Source organism: Pezoporus occidentalis, unplaced genomic scaffold (genome assembly GCF_034315485.1).
Source record: "Pezoporus occidentalis ecotype Australia unplaced genomic scaffold, CSIRO_AGI_Poc_V1 ctg50, whole genome shotgun sequence".
NCBI lineage: Eukaryota > Metazoa > Chordata > Aves > Psittaciformes > Psittacidae > Pezoporus > Pezoporus occidentalis.
The window spans coordinates 2835198-2860250 of record NW_026915836.1 but is presented as its reverse complement, the minus strand read 5'-3'; the positions used below and the strand labels follow the sequence as shown (position 1 = coordinate 2860250).

Here is a 25053-nt window from a genome sequence, read left to right as displayed (position 1 = left end):
ACGGAAGTTATGTGGGTGAAACCAAATGATCGTTGCTCACCGGAATGAACCCACAAACATTACTTATCACAGGACTGAATAATCCAATTTCCAGCGGGGGAGCATTGTTCCAAAAACATTTCTGACCACCATGGTTACAAAAACACAACTGTATATGTAATTGGAATGTTACAATTTCACAAAATAGCATCTTTTCCCTTCTAATATTTGCCTGAAACAGAGGGATGTCAGGGGAGCAGAAAATAAGAGGTTGCTTACTGCTTCATTTGTGCCATTTACTTTGAAATTAAGTCTGGTAGCTTAAAGACCTGGTGTAGATGAGTTCTCTGCTACAGTTCTGAGGTCTTGATAGATGGAGTAAAAAGCAGTGGTTAAACTCCTGGGAAAGCTCGGCAGAGGTATCTCATTAGTGCATGTGGTGTTTCTATGTTGCATGTTGTTACTATTTTCCTTTACCTTTAAAGACAGATCGCAGTCTTCTGTCTGAGGATTACAGCACTGTGTGTTTTGGATACTTACTAATAATGCTATAATTACAAAAATCATAGACTGATAGAATGGGCTGGGTTGGAAAGAACCTTAAGAGCATCCAGTTCCAACCCCCTGCCATGGGAGATACCCCTCACTAGATCACATTGCCCAAGACTCTGTCCAACCTGGCCTTGAACACCACCAGGGATGAGGCATTTACCACTTCTCTGGGCAACCTGTGCCAGTGCAGCAGCACCCTCACAGTAAAGAATGTCACCCCTTGTCTTATTGCTACAGTCTCTGATGAAGAGTCCCTCTCCAGCATCCTTGTAGCCCCCTGCAGATATTGGAAGCTGCTCTGAGGTGTCCACATAACTTCTCCAGGCTGAACAGCCTGAAATACTTAAAAGCAGATAAAGGGCATAGGAATTTATTTAGTTGGGTTATAAGTGAAATCTCCTTAATGTACAGGGAATGCCCAGGCTTCAGTAAGAGATTTGTGAAACTTTCCTGCATTCCTATCTTCTCTACCCTGTGGAGCACTGTTGTAGTGAACATAAATTTGTGGCCAGCAGTAGCTCAGGTGGGACGAGGTGCTGTATGCTTACCTGGAGCAGCAGGTAATGGCAGATAGAAAAACCTACCCACGCAGGGAATCAGCCCACTCAGAGCTGCATTGTTAAACCCATCAAGCCTCTCCCTACCTGCATTTTTTATTGTGATTTTTAAGTAGGACTTGGAGAACAATTCCTCCCTGAACGCTGGATGAGTTTCTTGAAAGCTGAGACATAATGTTATGTACTCTGCTCTGCTGCCTGGATAACTTGACATGTTCATGTTCTTTCTAGTTTTCCCTCCGAGTAGTGTATCATGGAGAAGTTAATTGGATGTATTATTTTTAAGTATCAGAAAAAGTACGTTGGAGTGGAAAAATGAAGCTGTGAAACTTCGGAGAATGCATTAGAGATAAATGCTAGAAATGATATGCTGAGGAACATGTAGAACATTACGAGTATCTGTAAGGAAGGTCACTTTTTTCTTCCTAAAATGCGGTCAGATGGATATTTCCAGCTCATCCACTTACTTTTTTTTTTTTTTTGGCTTGCACTGATTTGGCCATCATAAAATGTATGAGCCCCATATGGCAAAGGGAAACAGCGTAAAGTACAGTTATGAAAGAAAGGTAGACATTAATCAGAAATGCTTTCATTTTCTTGCATAGTGTATGTAATGCTACTTTTTTTTTTTACCTGATTTGATACTTAGGGTTTGCTCCTCCCCAGTATACCATAACATTCATATCATGTATTTGAGTTCCCTCCAAGCAGGATATGTCTCTTCCCACTCTGTAAGTAGATTAACCAGTTATACTGTAATATTGGGGTTTTTCAGGAATCTCCTTAAAGAAGAGAGTGAAACTAAGGGAAAGTTAGACAAGTGTATCTTCATTTTGGTCTATCTAAGGATAACCTTCATTAGACTTGTGGATGTTTTCTGTTTGATCCCAGATGTGGCTTAATTCAAAGCCTAGATTACTCTTGTAAAGGTTGTGGCTACATGGCTTGTGCTGTCCAGACCACGCTTAATAGGATGAGTGATCTTCCTGCATGGGGGGCAGTTTGATTTGTATAATTACTTGGATGTTTGTGTGGAGGCTCCAGAAAGGTCCTCGAACTCCAGACAAGGATAAGGAATTACAGTAAATGTACTGACCAATGGAGCAGGTGATTCAGTATCTTCAAATGCGGGTTTTGGCTGGTGTTTCTTTGTTCATTTTTAATAGTAGCATCCTTTTAGACATATTCTGGGTTATGCTGCTGGCCTCTCTCCAAGCACAGAGCTGAGCTAGAGTGAGAAAGCTAAAACATGATGTTGATGAAAATGAGTAGAGAGTTTTTGTCTGATAGGTGATATTGGTTGAGAGCTGGTTTTAGGTTGTTATTAATTTAGATGGGTTGCTTATGTTTTTTCCTAGTTCTGTCAAATTCAGTATGTCTGACTTTAAATGATACTGGTGATAACGTGTGCACAGCCTGCGAAAAGTGACTTTAATAGAAATAAGTAGATATGCTTCAAAATTGTTCAGAGGCTATTCTTCATTATATCCTAGTAGAGTAAATGTGAGATTTCTGCTACAGGTAGGCAGAAACACCTTAACATAGACATTTAGAGATGCTACTAGAGATGACTTGGGGTATTTCAGACACCCCCTGGAGCTGTCAGGTATGATGCAGTGTATGGGATAGTCAGGCCCATCTGCAATGGTAGCTGGAGGCCAGGCTGCCTGTGCTGGGCAAGGAACTGACTCAATATTTTTAGGGAAGTATCTTATTTTGTGGTGAAGTGTGCTGTGTGGAATATTTTATTGTGTTACCATTACTGTATTTCTTGAATTTGTCATTGAGACCTATCTTCCCTAGCTCTGTAAGGGTATTGCTGCTTAAATGCCTAATAAAATTACTAGTTCTTGATGTTCAAAGTACAACGGTAATAGGTTAAAGTTAATACTCCTTGTGAACTATGTCTAACAACTCTCAGTCTAATCTGGATTTTGATGAGGAGGAAGCCAGTCTGGGAACTAGGCTAGGGACTGCATCCCCATTACTGGTGGCATTTCTATTCCCCCAAAGGTTAGGCATGAGCATCATCACCAGAGCAGTGTTGCTTATTGTGTAGCTGTGCCAGGTGCTATCACTGTGACGTGTTTTTCCGGTTACTTTTGAAATGCTTTGTGTCATTCAGCCTTATGTAAAGTACTTAGTTTTCAATAATTTCTGTGACTAAGGCCTCATCCTCATGCCTCATTGCCCAAAATATGGCAGCTGCAGAGTCTACAGAGCTGTGTGCTGTAATGAGGAAGGACAATTGGAGAACTGTAATCAGTTGTTGCAATAGGAAGGTATGTTAAGATTATTCCCTTTATTTGAGTAGCATGGGCAACTGGCATTTCGATCGCTTTGAATAAGACTTTTCATGGCTGTCAGCTCCCAGATGAAGAGGGGACTGAAATGCATTATGATAAAATGTCATACCCTAAGGACAGAAAGAACCTGAACGTATACAGAAATGCCCCTATGGAGAAAGGAGAGAGCAAATTATAAGAGCACGTTGCTTATGTATACTGGTTGTTAAAAACTGCACATTTCTTTTCCTATAACCTTTTGTGCTTGAGCCCGTAAGTGCTATGGAATTAGGAGTTTTATTCTGAAGAGATAACATTTTTGAGTGCATTTCGGTTCACACAAAAGCTAGGGGCGGAAAGCAGTAATCTGGGGCAGGCATAGTTCATGCAGCACTCAAATTCTAGTTTCTCATGCTGTGCCAATTACCTCTGTTTTACTACTAATGCATTTTCAGTTCTGCTTAGAAATAGCACTACCTTTTTTAGCACCATAGCTCTGGTCTACAGGTAAATACAATTGAGTCCACCATATTCATGTTCCACATCACCTTTAACTGGAACGTGAGCCCCTCTCCAAAGCATATCTAATAATGTTCTTTAGCTGGCTGCATAAACTTGCTTCCCAAAAGAAATCTAACTGGAATTTAGTCACCACGTATCCTAACAACTAGCAGGTTTAAAGTTCTTCTGAATAACTTATGCGTGCAAGAGTTAAAATACAGCAGCTTGCCCTGTACAAGACGGGTACATCACCAGTACTGAGGTGAGCTGAAGGGGGAATTCTGAGCTTATCCTAAGGGTTACATAGACTAGCTTTGATCAGGAGCATGGCCAACTGTTTTTCTTTTGCTGAGAAAACATGAGGGAAGTGTGAATTGAAACTACAAGTGAAAACAAGTTTTAAAAGCATATGGGGAGACAGTTCAAGATGCTTGTAGCTTCCAGTAAGTTGCTAAGACACAATTTTAAACTTGCCAGCCTGGTAACATCACTTGAATGTGAAAATATGCAATGCCAGAGATGTGTGCCAGAGCAAATTAACTGGTCTAGCAAATGCTTACACAGCTGGTGAGGGGTAAAAATATGTAGGATGAAATAGGAAATCGTATACTGGCTCTTTGCTCCCTTGGACAGAAGCATGCTTCATACAGGGGAAGTCCAGGTTAGATATAAGGAAGAAATTCTTTATTGTGAGGGCGCTGAGGCACTGGCACAGGGTGCCCAGGGAAGTTGCGAACGCTCCATCCCTGGCAGTGTTCAAGGCCAGGTTGGACAGAGCCTTGGGCGACGTGGTTTAGTGTGAGGTGTCTCTACCCATGGCAGGGGGTTGGAACTGGATGATCTTAAGGTCCTGTCCAACTCTGACTGTTCTATGAGTCTATGACCCTGAGCAGCCTGCCTTTAGCAAAGCTTTGGAGAAGGACAGACCTGCCCAAGGGTGTGCGCTGATACAGCTTATCGTATTTTTATTACTTGTTTACTGCAAATAAAAATATTGGAGCAGATGAAATGTTCCAGCGTTTACAGGTTTCATTATTTTCAGATCAGCAGTGCAGTGTCTGACCCTAATTGCACAATTTAAATACTAATAATCCTTCAGCTGGGCGAGTCTGTGTGTTATGGATAATATCCTTGTTTTAGACAATATACGGAATGGGTCTGTATTAATCACCTGTGTAATTCACTGAAGCTGAGACAAATGGAATAAAAGGAGCCCTGGGTAAAGGGGTTTTGTTTTGTTTCTGAAAGGGGAATTTTTTCCTGAAACCCTGTCACCTCTGGGTAGGCTGCTTATCCTTTGCCATCACTATATTCCTGGTTTTCACTGCACTGCAAAGCATAAATAAGCCCATTGACCACTTTTCTCTGATGGTTTATCGCCGTATTTCCCTGTTTTGTTTTTGTGGGTGTTGGTTAGTATTGATTGCTGTGCTCACCAAGTCTAAGCTTGCCTGCTAATGATTGAAATTCTGGACTGAGCAGTGCCAATTAGACTAATTTGTGTAAGAGGGTTAATTCATCTGAAATGCTTTGCTTTGGAACAGTCTATCCTTCCTGTGCTGTAACTTCCAGCTATTAACTGCCTACAAAGCAGAGATTTAAAGAGAATCAATCTCTTCACTTTGCAGTTGTAACGAGAGAACCTTCTCAAACGGTGCTTCCTTTAGTTACGTAGTTAATATTGTAACAGGAGTTTGGTTGAAATATGAGCAAGAAAAGAATTGTAGAACCACAGAATGGTTTGGGATGAAAAGGACCTTATGATCATCCAGTTTCAACCCCCTGGCATGGGCAGGGACTCCTCACATTAGACCAGGCTGTCCAAGTCTCCATCCAACCTGGCCTCGAACACTGCCAGGGATGGAGCATTTACAAATTCCTTGGGCAGCCTGTTCCAGTTTCTCAACAAAATACAAATAGTATATGAATTACAAGGCCACAGTTCACCTCAGATGATTATATCGGTGAGTGCCCAGTCTGCCTCATACTGTAGCTGAATTAAAGATAACCTGGGATTCCATGCCAGCACCTGCCTTTCTCTCCCTCCTCAACCCTACCTTCAGAGTCTGGGCTCATGGGATGCTCCAGCTTTCCTAGTACTAAAACATTGAAATGCTGGGAAGAAATCTCACAGAGTAAAGATGATGGCAAAGTGAAAGTAGGTCAGCCTTTCTGTAAAGTCAGTCAGTAGAAGGATGTGGAGAGCTGAGTAGGCAGCAAGGATCTACATACATGTATGAAATTCTAGTGAAGGCACAAAACTGGTAACTTGCAGCCAATCTGACTGGAAATCTGCACAAAGCAGGGGAAATGCCCACCTCCAGGGTGCAATTGGTACTACTCTGCAATTGTCTTCAAGCTGCTGTTTAGTAGGTCATTGCAGTGGCGAAAGCAGACATGTTGCTGACATGACTGGAGCTGTTGCTGTATTGGTGCCATGTTTGAGCAAGCACAGAAAAGAAGGAACACAAGCAGCTGATGTTTTCCTTTAAAAAAGCTTTTCTGTCCAGATTTAGAAAGATCTTTGCCAGGTCTGTCTGGATCATTCCAGATACACTAAAAGTGCTCTTAAATAACCCTGCACCCTAGTAACAATACATAACACAACCCAGACTGCTGGGATTTCAGCATCCCCTGACCAGCTGGGTACTGTGCAGATGTCAGGGCTCTGTAGCTTTCCTGTATTGCTGACTGCCTATAATTAAAAGGAAGAAATATTAGCAGACGAGACTTTTATTGTGGTTTTGAGTTGTTGTTAACTCCTACCAGTGTGACATTTCTCTTTCAGTTGCTATCAATAAACGAATGAGTTTGTGACATGAGAAATCTGTACTGGCAGCAGCAGCTCTTTGCCAGCCTAAAGCCACATTGTGCTTTCACTGGGCTCTTGAGACTAAACAATGTCTGAAGTCCTTGTAATGCTTCCTTTCTTTTTTCCCCTCGCTTTTACCACAGGTAGGGGAATTCAGAGCCCACGCTGCAGAGTGGACAGCCAACGTCACTGCAGAGTTCAAAGAAACCCGAAGACGCCTGAGCGTGGAGATCTACGACAAGTTCCAGCGGGCTACCTCTATCAAGAGGAAGCTCTCTGCAGAACTCGCCGTCAACCACAACCAAGACCTGACTCCCTGCAAGAGAACCCTGTCAGTCAACCACCTCACCAGTGAGAAAGACATCCTGCCAGCTCTAACAAAGACAGACAACATTTACATGAATGGCTTGACGCCGCACTGTGCAGCAGAAGAAATAGCTGTAATTGAAAACATTAAGTAGCCATGACTTTGGATCCCAGCCCTTGAGGAGCTCTTGGCTGAGACTAGCCATATACCTTTTCTCTTTTCCCACCCTGTCGATGATCAATGCTAATAGCATTTTATATGTGTGCATGAGTTTCACAGAAACTGCAGTCCAGAGTTACCATCACATCTCTTCAAAGACACAAAGAATGGCACTTCTGTTATCGAAAGATGCTGGAACAAACAACATCTTCTGCCTTTATCTGCCCAGACTGTTTATCACGTCTCTTAATGTGCCATACGGCCTCAAGAATGAATCACATTTGTTTATGGTAACAATGTAGCTTTGAGGGATCAGTCCTTAAAATTTCAGGGTCTACCTTACTGAGCCTAGGAATGGACCATTTCTGGACTACAACACATTTGTAAATGGCAAGAAATGCTTATGCAGCCTTTTACCTAAGAAATTTTTGTCAGTGCCTTATCTTTTGAAGAACCAGAACCTCTACAGTTCCTGTATGGTTTTTGTTTGTTAGGTTTTTTTCATGAGAAACGTGTTTCATTTGAGCTTTCATTCTTCTTGAAATGATGGTGTTTTAAAAGGTGTCTGTTGTGAAGATACCAACCAGCATGAACGAATGCCAAAACGCAGCAATCATCAAATGATGATCTTAGCTCTAAATTTAAAGGCACTGCAGTTTCAGAAATTGAAAACATGCCCCCCAGAAGCATTTTATTTTACTCAGGTCCAGCTGATACTTGTTCACACTGACTTGTAGAATTCGCAGGCCCTCTTTGGGTCTTGTCTATTTCAAGCAGTGTTCAGCAGTTGTCTTTGCGTCAGGTGTACCAAAAAAACCTGCATCTTATCTGTCTGTCATCTAATTGCTTGATAGATGACATGAATAAATGAAAGTTACTACTTAGAGGAGAGGCTATTTAATTGCTGTATTCCAATAACCACATCCAGCAAACAATGCAGAAAAATACAGTGATTTTTCTAATAGGCATAAACCTGTCTGCCAGATATTCAGTCCTTGAAAAGGATTCTTAACTTCAAGTCAAGTCACACCAGATGCCATATGATATTTTACCAAGGAATCCTGCTGGAAGTGCTTTCCTGAATGTCGCACTGTACAGTGGCTGCCTGTGATGGAGCTGTGACTGACGTGGTATCACTGTGACTTTCTACATTTCAAATAGAGATGGCTCTGGATAGAAGTGCAGGCGTGAAAAAGAGCTGATAAATAGCACAATCCGAATACTGATGATTGTTCAGACAGGATAGGCTGACAAGAACCAGATCTAAACCAGACTATGGGGGGTTTTTATTGGTTTTAAGAAAACACTTTAATTTTGTACCTTCTGTTTTGCTTATAGGTGTACATGAGATTCAGAAGAAATGCAGGATGGAATGGATAATTTTGCATTTTTTTTTTCTTATGTTAATCTATTGTAACCTGGCTGTACATAAAATGAATAGAACAGGCCTTAAGAGAACAATTAAGGTTCTGTGTAAATTAAAGAATGGGACTTTGCTGATTGGGCATGATTCAAGTGGCAAATATTACAGCATCTCTGACCATTAGATAACATGCAAGATATGAATGTTAATGTTTTTTGGATGCTTAGCTTGTTTTCTAATAAAATATAAGTTAATATGTAAATTCAGTCCATTAAGTGTAAATATCAGTCAATTAACATTTACAAAGAGTACGCTTTTAAAACAAAGGAGATTCCATGACACAGCTTATAACAAAGATCCTTGTCTCCCCAGCACAGTGTTCTGAATGTCCACATGGCAAGGGTTTGTTTTGCCGTGTATAAACTGTGAATTGTAATGAAAAATAAAGTTTTTCATTAAAATAAGCTTTTCTGAATCTCCTGCTTGCTGCAACTGGAATGCTAAGAAATGATTTGTGAAACTGATTTTTGTGCTTTCATTGGTTACTGAGCATAGTAGTTTTCCACCTGCTTTAATTTAAGCTGGTTTAGCAATAAAGTCTTGACTCACCCAGCACAAATTATTCTTTTCCTTGATATTAAAAAGGATGCTCTTTGGTTGCTCTCCCTGAAGTTGTGTTTCTTGCTGTTTTGTCTCAAAAGCTTGGCAGGCTGCAGTTTCTCCTGTCGTGCTCCAGAGCTGACGGCACTTGTTCCTTCTTTGCACTGAGGGAGATGCGGGGAGCTCTGACCTCCTGTCTTTCCAGGTGTCCTGCGGCTGCTTCTGCGCAAGTATGTGAACAAGCAGCTATAAGGGCAAAGCCTTTCATGGCAGAGCAGTGAATATTTTATGATGGCTTCTTTAATTGTGTCTGGGTGGTGGTAAGAGGACTGATTTCTTACATTGCCCCAAATATGTCTCGGTGCCTTTTGGATCTGACTTTCAGAAACGGACTGGTAATGCTTCATGTTTATTGTCTTTGACACTCAGAGATGGGATACAGATCGTTCTAGCCAGTTTGTTTCCAGTTAGAAATCTATAAGAGCGAGTGTCTATGTGGTTTCTTCAAAGAAGCTTTGGGGCATCTCAGGACCTGCTAGAAATGGGTATGTTGGTTTGAAATCCTGTGACAGTGTCTGAGACATTAGTATGGACATTTGTTAAATCCATTCACTTATTTACCTTAACTTTGTATATGATCTTTCAGAAAAGAAGCCCTGTTGATTCATATAAAAAAAAGTTACTGGGGTTTTCCACATTTGTAACATACGTAAATTAATCCTACTTTATCAAACTAGATTTGCCTGTTTGGAACAAAGCATTAACAAATAAAGTCCTTTATTTGTAAGTTTAGTAAGTGAAGACTAAGAAAAAAATGGTACAGGCCAGATGGTATAAGTAAGAGGAGTTATCGTGATCCAACTGTGACTAGTACCATTATGCTAGTGAAAAATCTTTCCCTCTTCACATACACTGATATCACAGTTGGTGACATGAATTTATAAACCGTGATGAACTCTATAAGACTCTATAAAAGATTTTGCTCCTGTATAAGCAGGCTTTTATATTAAAACCGTGTCTTTCTAGCTCATTTATCCCTTCCCAATATGGAGCTACAAAATCATGAATTACCACTCAATGAAAATCCATTTGTAACCTGCTTTCTCTCAAATAGATATGGGGGCATCTCCAGACTGTCAGGCTACTTGCTACTTAAGCAGGTTTCTGAAAATGGTATTTCATTTTGGTAGCGGTTTCTTTGCTTTTATACTGCCAATCAAGCACCATTTCAAAAGACACTGGCAGAACATGAGGCACAAGTTGTAGCACATAAGAGACTGTAGAGGCACTTTTGCCACTTGACAAAACAATTTAGTACTCAGTGTTAAAGGAAACACTGCATTAATAAAACCTGTTAGAGAAGTAATTAGAGAGAACCTGTATTGTTTAATGTTGCCTATTATAACCATGCGTTTTCTTGCAGTTTCTGTTATATCTGGCAAAGTGTCTATTGGTCAAGTCTTTGATTATTTATTTTTTTGATAGCAGTGCATGGGAGGTAAGGAAAGAACTTGGGAGTTGTGAAGGATTTGTTCCATGCCCCGTTCTTCCTTGAGTACCAGGCCAAATGCTGACTGTGGCATCCTCAGTTCTGTAGGTCCTCTTTTCTGATGTTGAGGTGCTGCTGTTTGAGCTGCAAACAGCCTGGAAGGATCAGTCCTGGAAGTTCATCAACATCCTTAGCCATGCCTTCCTCTCTTCACTTCTTCCTGAAAACTTCTCTGATAGAAGAGGAGGAAAGCTGGAAGGTAACACAGGAACCCACAGAAGGGACCACCCTTGAACTGAAATGGACCTTCCTTAGGTCACCAAGTAAGCTGTAAGACCAGGGTGGCAGATGAGATCAAATCTTACCTGTTTATTTGTTTGGAGTTCTTGCTACTCATGCATTATTTCTACTCCAACGACTTCTAACTAGGAATACAACACACTCTGTGGAAGGAGAAATGCAAGGCTGCTTTACTTCTCTTCAACTCTACGTGCACATCACAAGTTTACGTATGTATATAGCTATATTTCCTGGGAAGGAAATTTTCCTGTCAGAGGAACTACATCTAGTGTCGAAATACAGCAGTAATGTTTCTACTAAATTGCTGTGATACAGTTATGTGGTAATTAACTTTTCTTTCCTACCTTGCAGTGCTTATTAAAAAATTTATATATTTTACAGGAATTTGTCAGAGTTAAGGTAATTATTTTGTCATAAAACATGAATCAGGCTTTTTGTGTATGTGTGTTGCCCTGCAGATTCAAATGAACAGTAGGAAAAATAGAGAAGATGCTGATTTTACTATTAGAGGTAAAAACCTGTTGAGCCACACGTATGAAAAAACCTAGCTCTTTCATTTGAGCAACCATTCTCTGCTTTGCCAAATTATTGTTATCATTGTGAAAAGCCTATCTGAGAATCAATTTGAATAGGTATAATATACTTAGAAAACTTGAACTTTTATGCCATTGCTTATCGCGCTTTCACAAACTTTCAGAGGAATATGCTCAATAAGCTTGTAAACAGGTATGTTATTTATGGTAGAACAACATCATTTTACTCTTTGTGCATTCCAGCTGATACAGTATCTTATACAGCTTTTTATTCTGGACCCAGATATGGTCTTTCCCAGTAAGTGTATTTTAGCCTTGTTTGGCAACAAAGACTGATTTTGTTGGATGACTAGAAATACGAATTTATTGGTTAAAAATTCTCTCGTGGGAACATTGGTGTTTTTTGTGTGCTTTGTGTGAATTTTGCATTTTTTCCAAAGACTCAGTATTCATGTCCTCAAGCACGCTCAAATAGATTGATAGAAAGTTTTCCTGAAGTTTTTTCCAAGATCATGATTTTGCCCAAAGTTTCCCTGTATTTTCTGTCACACACAGAATTTTTGGACAGTTGAGTGGTGAACCCAACAGGGCTCTCTGAGTACTGAAATTAATGGTCTGAAAGGGGGAAATTATAGTGCATCCTTGCAATGGACAATCCCTTCAAGTCCACTAGGTCTGGTGTTGACCATGATAAAGGAAGGTTCTACTTTAACTACCATAGCCGTACTTTGTAATACAATCCCTGTAACGTATAGAGCACTTAAAATAATTTCTCATTTGCTTATTCTGTAGTAGAAGAATGGGAATTTTACAGATTTAAAGGCACTGTCTTGCACAACTTGGACAGAATAATAGCCCAAGAGTTGCAGTCAAGGCCCTTCTGAACTACAGAGTGAAAAGCCGCAAAGTCTGAATGCTTTTTTAACGGAGAAAAACTTAATGCTTTGCAGCAAAAAGGAGGATGAAAGTTGGCTCCACTGTGAAAAGTGAAAGTGGGAGTAACGTGTCATGTGCTATTGTGTGCTTTGTAAAGTGGGGATGGAACAGGCACAAAGGCTTTTTCATTTCTCGGTGTCCTTAGAGACAGTCAGAAGAGAGTCAGAGAGTAGCCTGCATTGTATCAGTGTATTATTGCTCTTTTGCAATGCTTTTGCAAGCTATTAAGTGTATTATACCTTTCTTGGGTGCTGGTTGGCACTATGATGGGATAGCTTGAAAGGGAAGACACCTTTTCTCTCACTCATACTGCACAGGTGGAGTAAGTAGAGCTGGCTTTGGCCTTTGTAGAACAGGAGCAGCATTTGGGGAGTTCCACAGCCAAGTGCTAAATGGTATTCATTTTCTTCCAATATGAAGCCCTTAAAACGCTGTTTTATATAGAGAAAGGGTCTGGGAAAAATGGATTCCTATTTTCTCTCTCAAGACCAGAACAGAGGCTACAGTTTTGTTTTGTCATTGTAGCTGCATGTCGCTTTTGAACTTGGCTTGGCTTTTAACAGGCGAGACTGTAGCACAAAACTAGCATTAGAAGTGGCTCCTGTGACTTGCAGAACATTAAACATCTGGGACTGTTTGGAGAACTCGATAGGATTAGGTGGAGCTTTTTTGACTATCTAAGTACCATAACGCTTTGCAGAGAAGTGTTTTGGGATCCATGGTGATGAGCCGTATCCCCTTCCTTTTGGCTTGTTTTTCCTGATCAGAGAATCTTGGCAGAATTGCTTTGATGTTTCCCCAGCTATAGCTGTATCCTAAGCAGTTTAACGGAGTAAAAAGAAGAGCACATTTTTCCAACCAAGCGGACTTTTCACTTTAGTGACTAAACACTGCACAGAGGCAACGACTTAAGTTGTTGTTTTGATTCCATGCGCAGACTTCAAGGAACGGAGCACTGAACCAAGATTATTTTTTCATTATTCCTGTTGGTTTTCCTTTCAGATGTTCCCGTTCACAACCTCTCAGAGCCTCCCCTTGCCCTGACTGCGGAAAGCCTGCTTATTCCAACCCAATCGAGGCTTCAGCGTGAAGCCTATTGTGAGCGAAAGGAAAATCAGGCCAAGTGTGTTTATATTGTGTGTTGTTAATAACAGCAACAGCTTTTGGCTTTTGTGAAGCACTTGTCAGGCAAGCAATGCAAGGTGCTTTGAAAGCGGGCATTAATTAAGGTTGACAACCTCCACCCTCTTCCCTTGTCATGAAGTTAGGAGTGAAGGACATCGATGAGTGCTTTTTAATCTCCCTTCCCAAACTGTGGCGTGACCCTCCAAGAGCAATGTGTAGTGGCTACTTGGTAACTTACGTGTTTGTGTAGGCACTATGAACATGGTGCTCTAGTCCTTGATAGAATACTAGGATGAAGTTATCTGTAGACTTCCATTAACTGAAGTGGGTTTTGAATTGGACTGATCTAAGAACTTGTCTGATTCCAGTGCAGAGATCCAGATGCTTTTATGTGGACCTAAGTCTTCCCTTGAACTGGCTTTTGAGTAGGACCTAGAGAAACTTTGATGCATGAGCAATAGAGAGGAAATACACATCTGTTTACAATAATGGAGGCTTTTAAGGTGTGATGTCATTTATTGAGGTGGTATCAATTTTGTATGCTTCCAGGTTTTCCACTTTTTCACATTGTTCTGCTAGACTCGCTCTTCTCTATACTCACCAGCTGTTCATCCCTGTAAATCAGTTTGTTGAAGAACATGTAACTTAAAGCCTAATTTGGAAGCTTGCCCAGTGAAACATCAGCACATGGAGGTTCTGAAGCGTCTCTCAAGCTGCTCAAAGACCATATCGGGTAAGGGGTACGATTTCTCAAGTAGGAAGTACATCTAACGTCTTTTCACCTGTTTGGGGCAAAGGGGAGAGATACGCATGACAAAACCAAGATTAAGAAAAGAACAATTGAAAGACACAAAGAAGTCTCATATGAACAGAGTGTTAATATAGTGATTTGATTAAGGAAGGCATGATGCCTAGAGCAGACTTTCATTTACTTGATTTATTTTCATGCAGTTCTTCCTTCCAATGTAAATACTCTGTTAAAAATTCTACGCATTTCCTGTTTCCTGTTTGAGGCACCTGAAAAATCGGAGTTTCTATTGGATTGTCAAGAATAGTAATCATGCTAACAGTGAAGGGTGAAGTCCCTATGGCTTATTTTCTGTCATTTATTGAGTAGTGAATTACGGTTCCTAAAACCACATCTCTGTTCTCAGTGCACAGTGCCCCGTATTACTAAAATCATTTAGTTTCACAAATCTGATTATGTTCATACTATTGCTGAAATAAGACAGCAGTTATCTTGGCTAATAAAATTTCCAGCATGCATTAAGAAGATCAGAGAACATCAATGACTACAGCTGCTCCTATTTTTATGGCACAGATTGTTCATTGTTCTCCACAGCTAGACATGACTTAGTTATGTGTTTCTGGTTATTAAACCTTATAATAACATAAGGCATGCTATACAATCAACTCTAATAAATGACTTTATTGCCAATATCTAGTAATTTGTTATTCTTATCTCAACTATTTTCAAAAGAAAAAAATGCCTAAGGCCAATTATGGGTGTTTTATGAGTTGATCAGTGTGACCTTTGTGGGCAATGCATGAAAAGAGGTACCCAGGGCCTTGAGGATCATCAACCATACTTGCTCATTATCATGTCTCACTAAGGAAAATGCTAGTTCATTAGCAGCTTATGGCGATAAAGGAGAGAAGTTGAAGGGGATGGTAATGGTACTGTCTACTTGCTGAACACCTAGGGGCTGACTTATTAAATGAAAAGAGCAATATCCAACCAATACTTCTGATCCTTGGACTATCCCTCTGTAGCAAGACAAGCTAGAAAAGTCTTTGTGAGAGGACTGAGATTCTCTTGCAACCTCTTTGTGAGCCAGCAAGTACAAAAGGTCACAAGGATGACACTGAAATGATGCTAACACTTGGCAACAAGTCAAGCATTGCTGGCTCTGTGGAAGCGGGCTAAAATCACAAAAGCATGCTGTGAAAGGCCAGGAAATGCAGAGAGCCACTCGCTGAACTCAGGAATATGTACTCTGAACCATCAGACTGATGTTCATTTTATAAAAGACATTAAAGTGCAAAGCAATGGAAAAGAAATTACAAATGGGGTATGTAACACAGGATTTACTGTGGAGCCCAGGCATTCTGATTTCAAGGTCAGAGAATTACCTTTAAATTAAAAAGAATCCCTTTCTGCTTCAGCATGTGTATAGGACTGAGAATGGAGAACAGGTAGGAATCCTCCTGGTGTTCACAAACCCACCTCAGTTTGTGATTTCACAGGCTCAAGGTGAAGCACTGCTGTGCTCTCTCTCCCTGCATCCCTGCTGTTGTGACCTTGAGTTCAGCAGCAAAGGTGTGATGATCAGCATCCATTATTATGGCATGTATCTACTGAGTTTAGATCCTAAATACCCTTAAAGCCATCAATCCTGTCTGAGGTCTTGAGATAATTGAATTTGGACCAGATTCTTAGAGTCATATTCAAAGCAGATGATAACACTTGTGGCTCTTATTCCATACCGTCCCATACCCCTTGCCATGAGGAGCAGCAGTGACATCAGTATGTTGGGCACAACAAAAGTGAACATTTGGAAAACAACTTACAAATGTTCACTATGGATAAAAAAATGAAAAAGCCCAGAGAATGCCTTTGAAGCAGCTCAGCCTTCAATGTGTCAAAAAGTAGGACACCTAAATCAATGGATTTTATTATAAGAAAAAGATACTCAAGATTTCTTGTTCATTATTAGAACACTTCAGCTGGCTTTTGTGCTATGAAAAATGAACTGATTTCAATGTGACAAGTTCAGTTGTGGGAGCTTTTTAATAGTTTTTATCTAGGCTTGAAAATACATTACAAAACCATGTTTGGTCAAGGTCGAACAAGGTTACAGGAAAATGGAGCAAGCTAATAGAAAATGAAAGAGAAATTGTTTGCTATTCTTCTGCAAAGATGAAGAATTTGTTTCCATTGGTGCAAACTTGAGGGAAAAACACAAAACGAAGCAGGAGAAAGTTAATGCAATTTTAAAGTAAGCAATTTCTATGACAAAAGGAAGATTGTTTTCAATATCCTGATTTATTTGTCAAAATGGAATTGAAATACCATCCCTTTGGAGCTATTTCTCAATAAGGGGCTACTTAAATGAGTGAAGAATTGAAATTCGGGGGTGGGTGGTTTGATGTAGCTTTTTTAGATCATTTTAAAAAGCTATTTCCTTTCATAAATAAAGTTTCCATCATATAGCAGCATTTGGCATGGAGAAGATAAGGCAGAGAGCAGGCAGGTCTGCTAAATGTTTTGCAGCATAAATCATAATGAAAACGTATTGAAATGTTATTTGTTGGTTAGAAAGCTGCAGCAGTTGGGAACCATGTCCAGGCTTGACCAATATTCATTTTACTGACCAGAGTGCATAATTTAAGAGCCCAAGTTCCCTAAGCTATTGTGGAATGAGGGATACAGAGTGGGATGTGCTGACCCTAGCAGGATCTTCCCTTCCATTCTGGAAGGTGTCTGAACAAATGGGTTTCAGGCCTGAGGGTCATGTCTGAGAAGTCTTGACACCTGGTTTTCACAGGTTATCTTTTGATGGACACCTTCAGTGGTTTCCAATTGGAAACTAACTCTAAAAATATCTGTATCCAAATGTAAAGGTGTCTGGTTTGCTTCAATCTGGAATTAGCTGCTGAAGCTTTGACTTTCTGGAAGTATCAGGCTAGTTCTGGTCTTCCCAGGTGGCTAGTTAATGAAGTGCTGATAATAAAGCACTTCTCAGGCTTGCTCCTTTTCCTTTAGAAGGTTTCTGCAATGCATCTGGAACTGATCTGGTGAGTGGATGTTCTTGAAAATTGCATAACTTTTTTAGCCTAAATGAGCTTGTACTCTGCAGCTCTGCATTACAGTGGGCTCTCCAATTCATCTGGGAAGCAGTTCTTCTCATACAACTCTTCACATTTCTGCCTGTTAGGCTATGATGATAAATAAATAATCCAACTTGCCTGCAGCTCTATTAGGAGGTCAAAGAGGAAGGGAAAGTGGATTGCTAACAACAGACCATCCTCTACCTGAACAGGCTGAAATAATGGTTTGATATAAGGTGGAGCATCTTTTTGACTTATGATGATGTGTCAAAGCTTCAGAATTTTGAAGGTTTAACATGAGCCCTTGAGTGTGTTTCAGTGTATGATTAGGAAGGAATTTTTGCCTTTGTGAAAATCATGTTACTTAATCCTATGTTAATACTGACACAACTTAGAAACGGCAAAACCATGAATATATGTACTTCTCAAAACATGCTAAAAGAGCAAAGAATTTAGCCATTTGTTTAAGGCGTAGTGTTAAAATGAGGCTAATTTCTTTGCTGAAGATGTAGTGCTTTCAATGTTTCATTCATTCTAGGTATAAAATTTTCTGCTATGTTTGAATATGAGAAAAGCTTGATAGGGGAAATATTGATTTCAGTGTCATCTAATATAGCCCATCTTTGGGAGATCCTGCTCCTTTGAAATAGGCTCTCTATGAGTAGCTGGGAAGCCAGTAAAGCATGCACTAAAGCATAGAGTTAAGGCTGTAACATTATCTCGCCATCTTCCTCTGTATTTCTGTGGTGAGCGTCATCCTTTGAGCCATGTGCTTTTTCAAGGAGGTGTCTGTGACTTGACATCAGCCTTTGGGATCTCTTAGGAGGATGCAGTGCTATTCTGTAAACTTGTATGGTGTGATTTACCACTCTACCCCCGTCTCAGCCACACACTGCCTGCTTTGAGACAGGAGAGATGGGATTGACAACTCCACTCTATTAATATCTTGAAGTTGGGACTAAAGCCCTAACAAATGTTATCTAGTTTCAGGGCATCATTACAGACCACAGTGAAGCCTGATCAATTCAGGACACAGTCTTACTCCATGGAGAAAGGATGTAAACTTAGCCACGTTGCTGTGCGGGTGCATGTTCACTGGGACCAAGGAAGATACCTTTAGCTAACACAAGATGAGAAGCTCAGCTCAGTGGGCTATAGGTAAAAGGTGTTCTCCTGCTCATCTCCAATACCCTTAGCTACTCAACAGTGCTAGAAAGACAAGACAAAACAAATACAAAGCAAAGACTGATTTGGAGTATGATTTTAACCCAGTTCCATATTCAAATGGCCACCAGAGAGCCCTGGAGAATCCAGTGCAAAATGTGGGCAGATTAAAATGCCTGTCTTCAGGAAACATCCTCCTTCCATTAAACATGCAGGAGAATAAAAACATCTTCATGAAATTTTTAGAATTCAAATGAGGTTAAAATAAGATCATGCTGCCTTTGTAGCCATTACAATGAAATCCAGAACGCTCCAAGAGAAAATTAAGGAAACAGGTCACACTAAAAGAGATCTGGGCAAAAATGGGATGTTAGTAGTAATAACACAGGATTTCTCATATGGAGTTCGCATTTACCTGTAGTAGGATTTGTACTTTGGTGTATTTAGTGGCATTTTTAGATTATCGCTCTTAAAATACGTACGTTGATTAAAAAGCAGTGGGTCCAATACCACCCTTGGTTCAGATGGTACGCAGAAAGTGTTCTCTTTATTACGCTTGATCTGTATTTGCAGGTGTATATTTGAGAATAACGTTGGGACCCCCTACCTGGCAGGTAAGAAAGAAGTTAATATAAATTAACTTCTATATGGAAGTTAATAGTATACTAAAACCAGATTTTAGTGAGTAAAAGTACCTGTCAAAGATAACTGAAAGGCTTTAGCAGGTGTCTAAGCAGGGAGGCTGGGAGAAACCTGTGCCAAGCAAGGCTGAGGCACAAGTTGAAATGTGTATGTCACTTCTTTCCTGGGAAAGAAAAGAGCTTTTCTATCCAGAGTGATTGATTAGACTTCTTTATGTGGGCTTAAACGAAAAAGAGCTAAGATCTTTAGACAGATGGAGAATAACCATAATTGACGTACCATCCAAGAAACTCTGCCGTAACCTGAAAACAGCAGTAATAACAGCACAAGAGGATATGAAGTATATGAGAGTTTCAATGTGCTAAATCCAGGACCTTTAGCTATGTACTTATATATGCTGCTTTCAAATATCAACTCCGTGTCAGCGGTACAATTCCAAGTATGATTTGAGAAGCAGTCTCAGTAAAAGCAGCGTTATCCCATTTTCTGAGCCTTAGGCTAGCTGCTATTTCAAGTTCCAAGGGCCAAAGCCTGACTGGTTAATCCTGGCAGAAGTACCACAATATATATCAGTGGAAATACTTTTTCCATTTCTGACCTCCTGTATCAGTGTGTAATAAAATTTATCAATTCCAGCTCTTAATGCTCATCTTCAGATTGTAAGTAGCATAAAAGCAGGACCCAAATGTAAATGAAGATGGTTCCTGTCGACATTTAAAATTAAGCTTTTTCAGGATAACAGTGATACGTTTGCATTGCGTCCCACGCCTGTGGTCTGTTGAGATAGTCAGAATGCTTTCCATCAGAGCAAACAGATAATGCTTATGATACATTTATGTATTATATATGTTACGCAACAAATAAAAATTATATAATATATATAATATGAGATATAATATATGATTATATATCATTAAATACAACATTAATTTTATAATACATAAAATATAACCCTGAAGGTTATATAAGAGCAGGTTCAAAAAATGCAGTGTCTCAGAGATGAAGGCAAGGATGCAGGAGAGAATGATAGTGTCCATGAGTCAAGCCTCAAAAGTCTGCAATGCTTTTACCATGCATAGTTTATGTGTATATATATATATATATATATGTATTCCTTGCCTGGCTGAATTTTGAATACCTCTAGGAATAGACATTCTCAGTCTCTATGGACACTTTTTTTCTCATGTCCATCTGGAATGCCTTCTGCTGCAGTGTTCAGAAATTGCCTCTTATTCTTTCTCTTTGTACCACCAAGAAGACTTGGTTAGAAGACTGTGTAGTAGAAGGTAACTACAACTGGATCCCCTTTACACCTCTCTAAGGTTAAGTCCAAATTATATAAAGATTTTGTTATATACTTATTCTGTCTATTGAATGCTATGTAAACTTTCATGAATTTATAAAATACACCTAACATTGCATCTGATTTGTTCGTAATACTAAACATGCTCATATAAACTGGGTGCTTAATACCACAGTTCTGTTAGATTAGATGTTCAGAGTGATTTTTACAATTTTCTTCTTTAAATTTTAAATTCCTGTCTCCAAGAAGCATATTATAACATATAAAGGAGTAACATCTTTTGAAAGAGTACTATTTGCATTCAGAAATAAGTGATAATATCATGCAATACAATCACTCATGCTTTGACTTCAATTTAACTTGATTGCAGTTTTCTTTTAGTCCCATAGACTTTATTAGTTTCATTGTAAAAAATGCCTCAAAATGGAAAACAATCAACAACTTTTCTTCCTCTCCAGCTAAAGTATATAAATGATATGTTAAGCACATATTTCGTTTAAATTGCTTGGGCTTCTCAATCCTGCACTGGCAAACAGGTCCAGCAGCCTGTGTTTTATTCTGCTCTCTGATTTAGTAAATAGTCTGCTACAGCTGGTTGGCAGATGCCAACTACAGGATGCCCAACACCACCAGGGTGTACCAGATGATGTGCTCAAATTAAGACTGGTCATATTCTGCTGTGTATGTGGCAGCCTGTTGCTGAATCCCATGAGAGTCTTGGGGACAAAAATGTTGCCTCACTTGTTTTTCCTCTATACTATGTTCTTTCTGATCCCTTCGCCTAGGGGTAGCCTTGTGTGAGCAACATGGCAGAGGAAGGTCAATTAGCGAGCTGTAAGGCAAAAGGGCTGTCTTGAGTGCCATGGGAACAGAGAGAATGCATCCATGGGATGCCATGGGAGCGCCAATGTCACTGCCATTGTCCTAGACAGGTTGTAGCAGTCACGGGAGGTTCTCCATTAGAAGAACATGGCAGCATCACAGCCATGTTCAAAAGTGGGAGAAGGAGAACCTGGGGGACTACCAGTTGGTGAGTTTCTGGGAAGATCACAGAGCAAAATCTCATAGAAGTTATTTCTTCTAGGCTGAAGGTGACTGGGAACAGCCTGTGAGGATTTGCTAAGAAGAAATTTTTCTTGCTAAACCTTATTGCTGTCTATGATGAATTGACTGTTTCAGTGGATGAGGGGGAGCAGTGGGCATACTTTCATTTTAACACAGCTTATGGCATGGCCTACTATGGTACTTTTATAGTCAGACTGGAGAATAGAGACTTGAATGGGTGAACTACAAGCTGAGTGTTAAACTTGCTGGACTTTTGGCCTAGAAAAGTATTTGTCAACAGTAAAAATCCAGCTGATGTACAGCTTTTAACAAGATTATTTAGGGTTTAAGAGAGGTGGCAGAGATATCTTTGTTCCTGGATGACAGGACAGTCAACTTTTGCAAGCTCACAGATGTCAACAAGCTGAGGAGCAGGGTAGGGAGATCTTCAGAACCTGGAGATGTTCAGAACTTGCATGGCCAAGGCTCTGAGCAACCTGATAAAAGCCTGGAGTTAACACTGGTTTGAAGGAGAGCTGGATCAGATCTACAGAGGCCCCTTAGACCCTGCCCCATGATTTTGCATATAGCATCTTGCAAGAAAAGCGTGCTCTATATACACATGTTGGGAAATACCCAACTTCATGGTAGGGACAGACATCCACTGCAGCTGTGCTCCTAAGTGAGTCGGTACGCAACATTAAGAATTTTAAACATGCTGCCTCTGTTGCTTATATGTGGAGAATCTTCTCGTCTTTAAATTATTAAGCCTTCTTTTTTCCTCACAGAAATAATGAACCACAAAAGATGCCATTAATAATGCAGCCTTCTAGGGGTCCTAAATTTAGCAATGGTATGCCAAAATGATATTTTTAGCTATCGATCATCCTGTAGGCACCAATTTATCATACACATAGACTATTACACATAGGCTCTATTTGTCTCTGCAACTCTGTCTAATATAAGGGCGCCTCCTCTGTCATCTTTTCCTTCTCTATAGTAACATTTACTCTTATTTCATGCCAATTTGGGCCATGGAGTTAGTAGAGAGGAGTTTAAAATTATTACATACAGCTCGTGCTAGTCTAGAAACTGAAGATCCTGGTGGATAAACTTTTCTTTTACCCAAACAAGTGCAAGATTTAAACACAGCATAATTGAAACTTGGCACTCGAGGGAAACAGGCCTAAAGAAGAAAAAATGACAACAAGAATTTAGTCCAGGGAGAAACCTAACAAAGAAGTCTCCCTCAGCCGATTACAGAGCACAGTTGGTTGACAGAAAGTGTACAGTAACTAAGAGAGGTCCTGAGACCCCCATGGGAAATGGTAAATCCAGCCCTTGTTCTGCAAGTTTATGAAGCAAGGACAGAAGCAAGAGGCCTCTATGAAATGGAGAGGGGAGGGATTTTGGGCCAGTTTTTTCAGTAACGTGAGGTTTCCTTTTGTTGCTGTATTTCTTCAATGGGTAAGACCTGAATGAGTGTATCCTAAACTACATTTGGGCAGTAGGGTGGAAGAACAGCATTTAAGAGCCTGTTTACATGGCTGGCAGAGCTCTTTGGTGGCCACAGCTGTAGCCCAGAGCCTCCTGAAGGGTTGGGCATGGCACACACAGAAGGTCAGGGCAGGACGTTGGATGTACTTCTGGGTCTGCCTAGGGCACGAGCACCCCGAGGCTGCAGAAAGCAGCTTCCACAATTGATATGCAGCTGAGATCAGAGGGAAGAGCCGGCAGCTCTTGTTCCCTCTTCTTCCAGCTAGCAGCTCTCTGGTTCTGTCAGGTCCTGCAATGAACTTCATGCTTCCTCCACACCATTCCTAGGCGCAGGGATGAGAAAAGAATCGTAAATAAGTTAGTTGGTGAAGCTGCTATGCTGACTAGATGTGAGCTGTGAAGATGTTCACTAGCAGGAGGGCCCACACTATTGGTTACTGCAGCTCATCTGACAAAAACGCCTGTTGTGCTTCGATGATTACTGATTAGGTATCCGTATTTTGATTCATTTAGTGCTATTTCTGTTCTTTACTTCCTACAAGGATAAAAGAAGTTCTAAACCTGATTATTTTGTTTATAATGTACTTACCACTAATGAAGAGCTGCCAAAAAGACCTTTTTTTTTCTAGCTAATGGAATAACAATTTGCCAATGGGCAACAGTGCGAGCGGGCTGTCTGTCATGCAGCCCTTTCTTAATTGAAAAACAAAAGTCTTCTTTTCCTTCTTCTGATCCTGCATAAATTGAATTGAAAAGGCTGTAAGCTTATACACAATATTATGACTGATAACGTGATTCAGGAAGGGAGTCAGAGGTCAGAGAATGGAACTTAAAACCATCCATGTGCTTTGTGCTTCCAACTTGCTTACAACTGAGAGTAAATGAGGTGACGAGGCAGCTCCTCGTAGGAATGAGTTTACATAGTTTGATGCTTCAATATCCTCTCGCAAAGGCGCGTAAGCATGGTCCAGAGGAGTCGATGGATACTGGAGCCAAGATCAACCCAGAACCCCACAAGCAGACACAGAGCTGTTGGCTTAGTGCTTGGAGTCAGTTCAAAGCCAATCCTCCTGAGCTACCAACAGAACGTCTAAATCCTTATCCTTATATCCAAGCACAACTTGTAGGTATTTTGATGGGAAATCTTGGGCACTAAGGCACAGATTTTTATGCTATGCATTGAATTGCAATTAAGTTTAATCTGGAAAAGCAGTCTTCTCTCTGACTGGACCTACTTGCAGGCCTGATTTCATATTTCCCACAGTTCCTGCCTGCTTATTCTACTGGAAACATGTCTCAGTAACAACCCATAAGCAACCAGAGAAGAAATTGATTCCTCAGCAAACAGCTCCTTCTGTTCCCTGCCCCTGTTCTGCTGTCATTGGGAAAAGAGGGGACCGCAGGTACTTGCCATAGAGAGAGGTTGTGGTGCTAGATCAGAGGCATTTGAAAAAGGAAAAAGGCAATGAAAGAAAACAAACCAAAGCCAACCCCTGTGAGTTATTTGGACTCAATTATCTTGACTCATGACACGTGTTGTCATGGTGTTTCTGGTTTTAGTTAACTTTTGGAGAGGTGGCTGTCAACCGCTTGTTGGCAGTGTGTGTGCCATACTCTCCTATTCTGTGCCTCTTTCCAGCCTCGCAGCGCACCACTTGCAGGCTTGTGATGGGAGGTCTTGTGGGCAGCTCCCAGCTGGTGCCTGTCCATCGTTTAAGGTGCAGAAATTGTGAGCTTTGGTCCATCACAGTATCTGAGCACCATCGCAATGTCAAGACAAGCATTTGTAACTCTGGAGGGTTTTGGCAGCTGTTTTGCTCCTGCCTTCCCTTGGAGCCCAGGAAATCTAGAATATCCTTCCTAGAACAAGCAGTGCAAGGAGTCAGATTTCTGTGACTGAAGGAGAAACTACTAAGGAAGAGTACCTTGAAAACAAGAAGTAGCAGGGGGGGTTGTGTGAGTTTCTGATGGCTATATTTGCCATCAGAAGAATTTAAACAATGGTTAGATCAAGTAGTGTATCAGCAGGCAGGGAGATAGCAGAATGGGATCCGTGGCGACATCTGCTTGTGAA

At 40.5% G+C, this 25053-nt stretch overlaps 1 protein-coding gene across 4 annotated transcripts in view; it reads left to right on the top strand.

Moving 5' to 3' along the window:
* Positions 1-9186, top strand: part of KCNK2 (potassium two pore domain channel subfamily K member 2) — a 128493-nt gene extending 119307 nt beyond the window's left edge. For all 4 annotated transcript variants that reach the window (XM_062637029.1, XM_062637033.1, XM_062637030.1 and 1 more), the window contains one exon: positions 6830-9186. In XM_062637029.1, the coding sequence (XP_062493013.1) occupies positions 6830-7147 (318 nt within the window). In that variant the 3' untranslated portion in view covers positions 7148-9186. The remainder of the gene's footprint in view (positions 1-6829) is intronic.
* The last annotated feature ends 15867 nt before the right edge of the window (positions 9187-25053 follow it).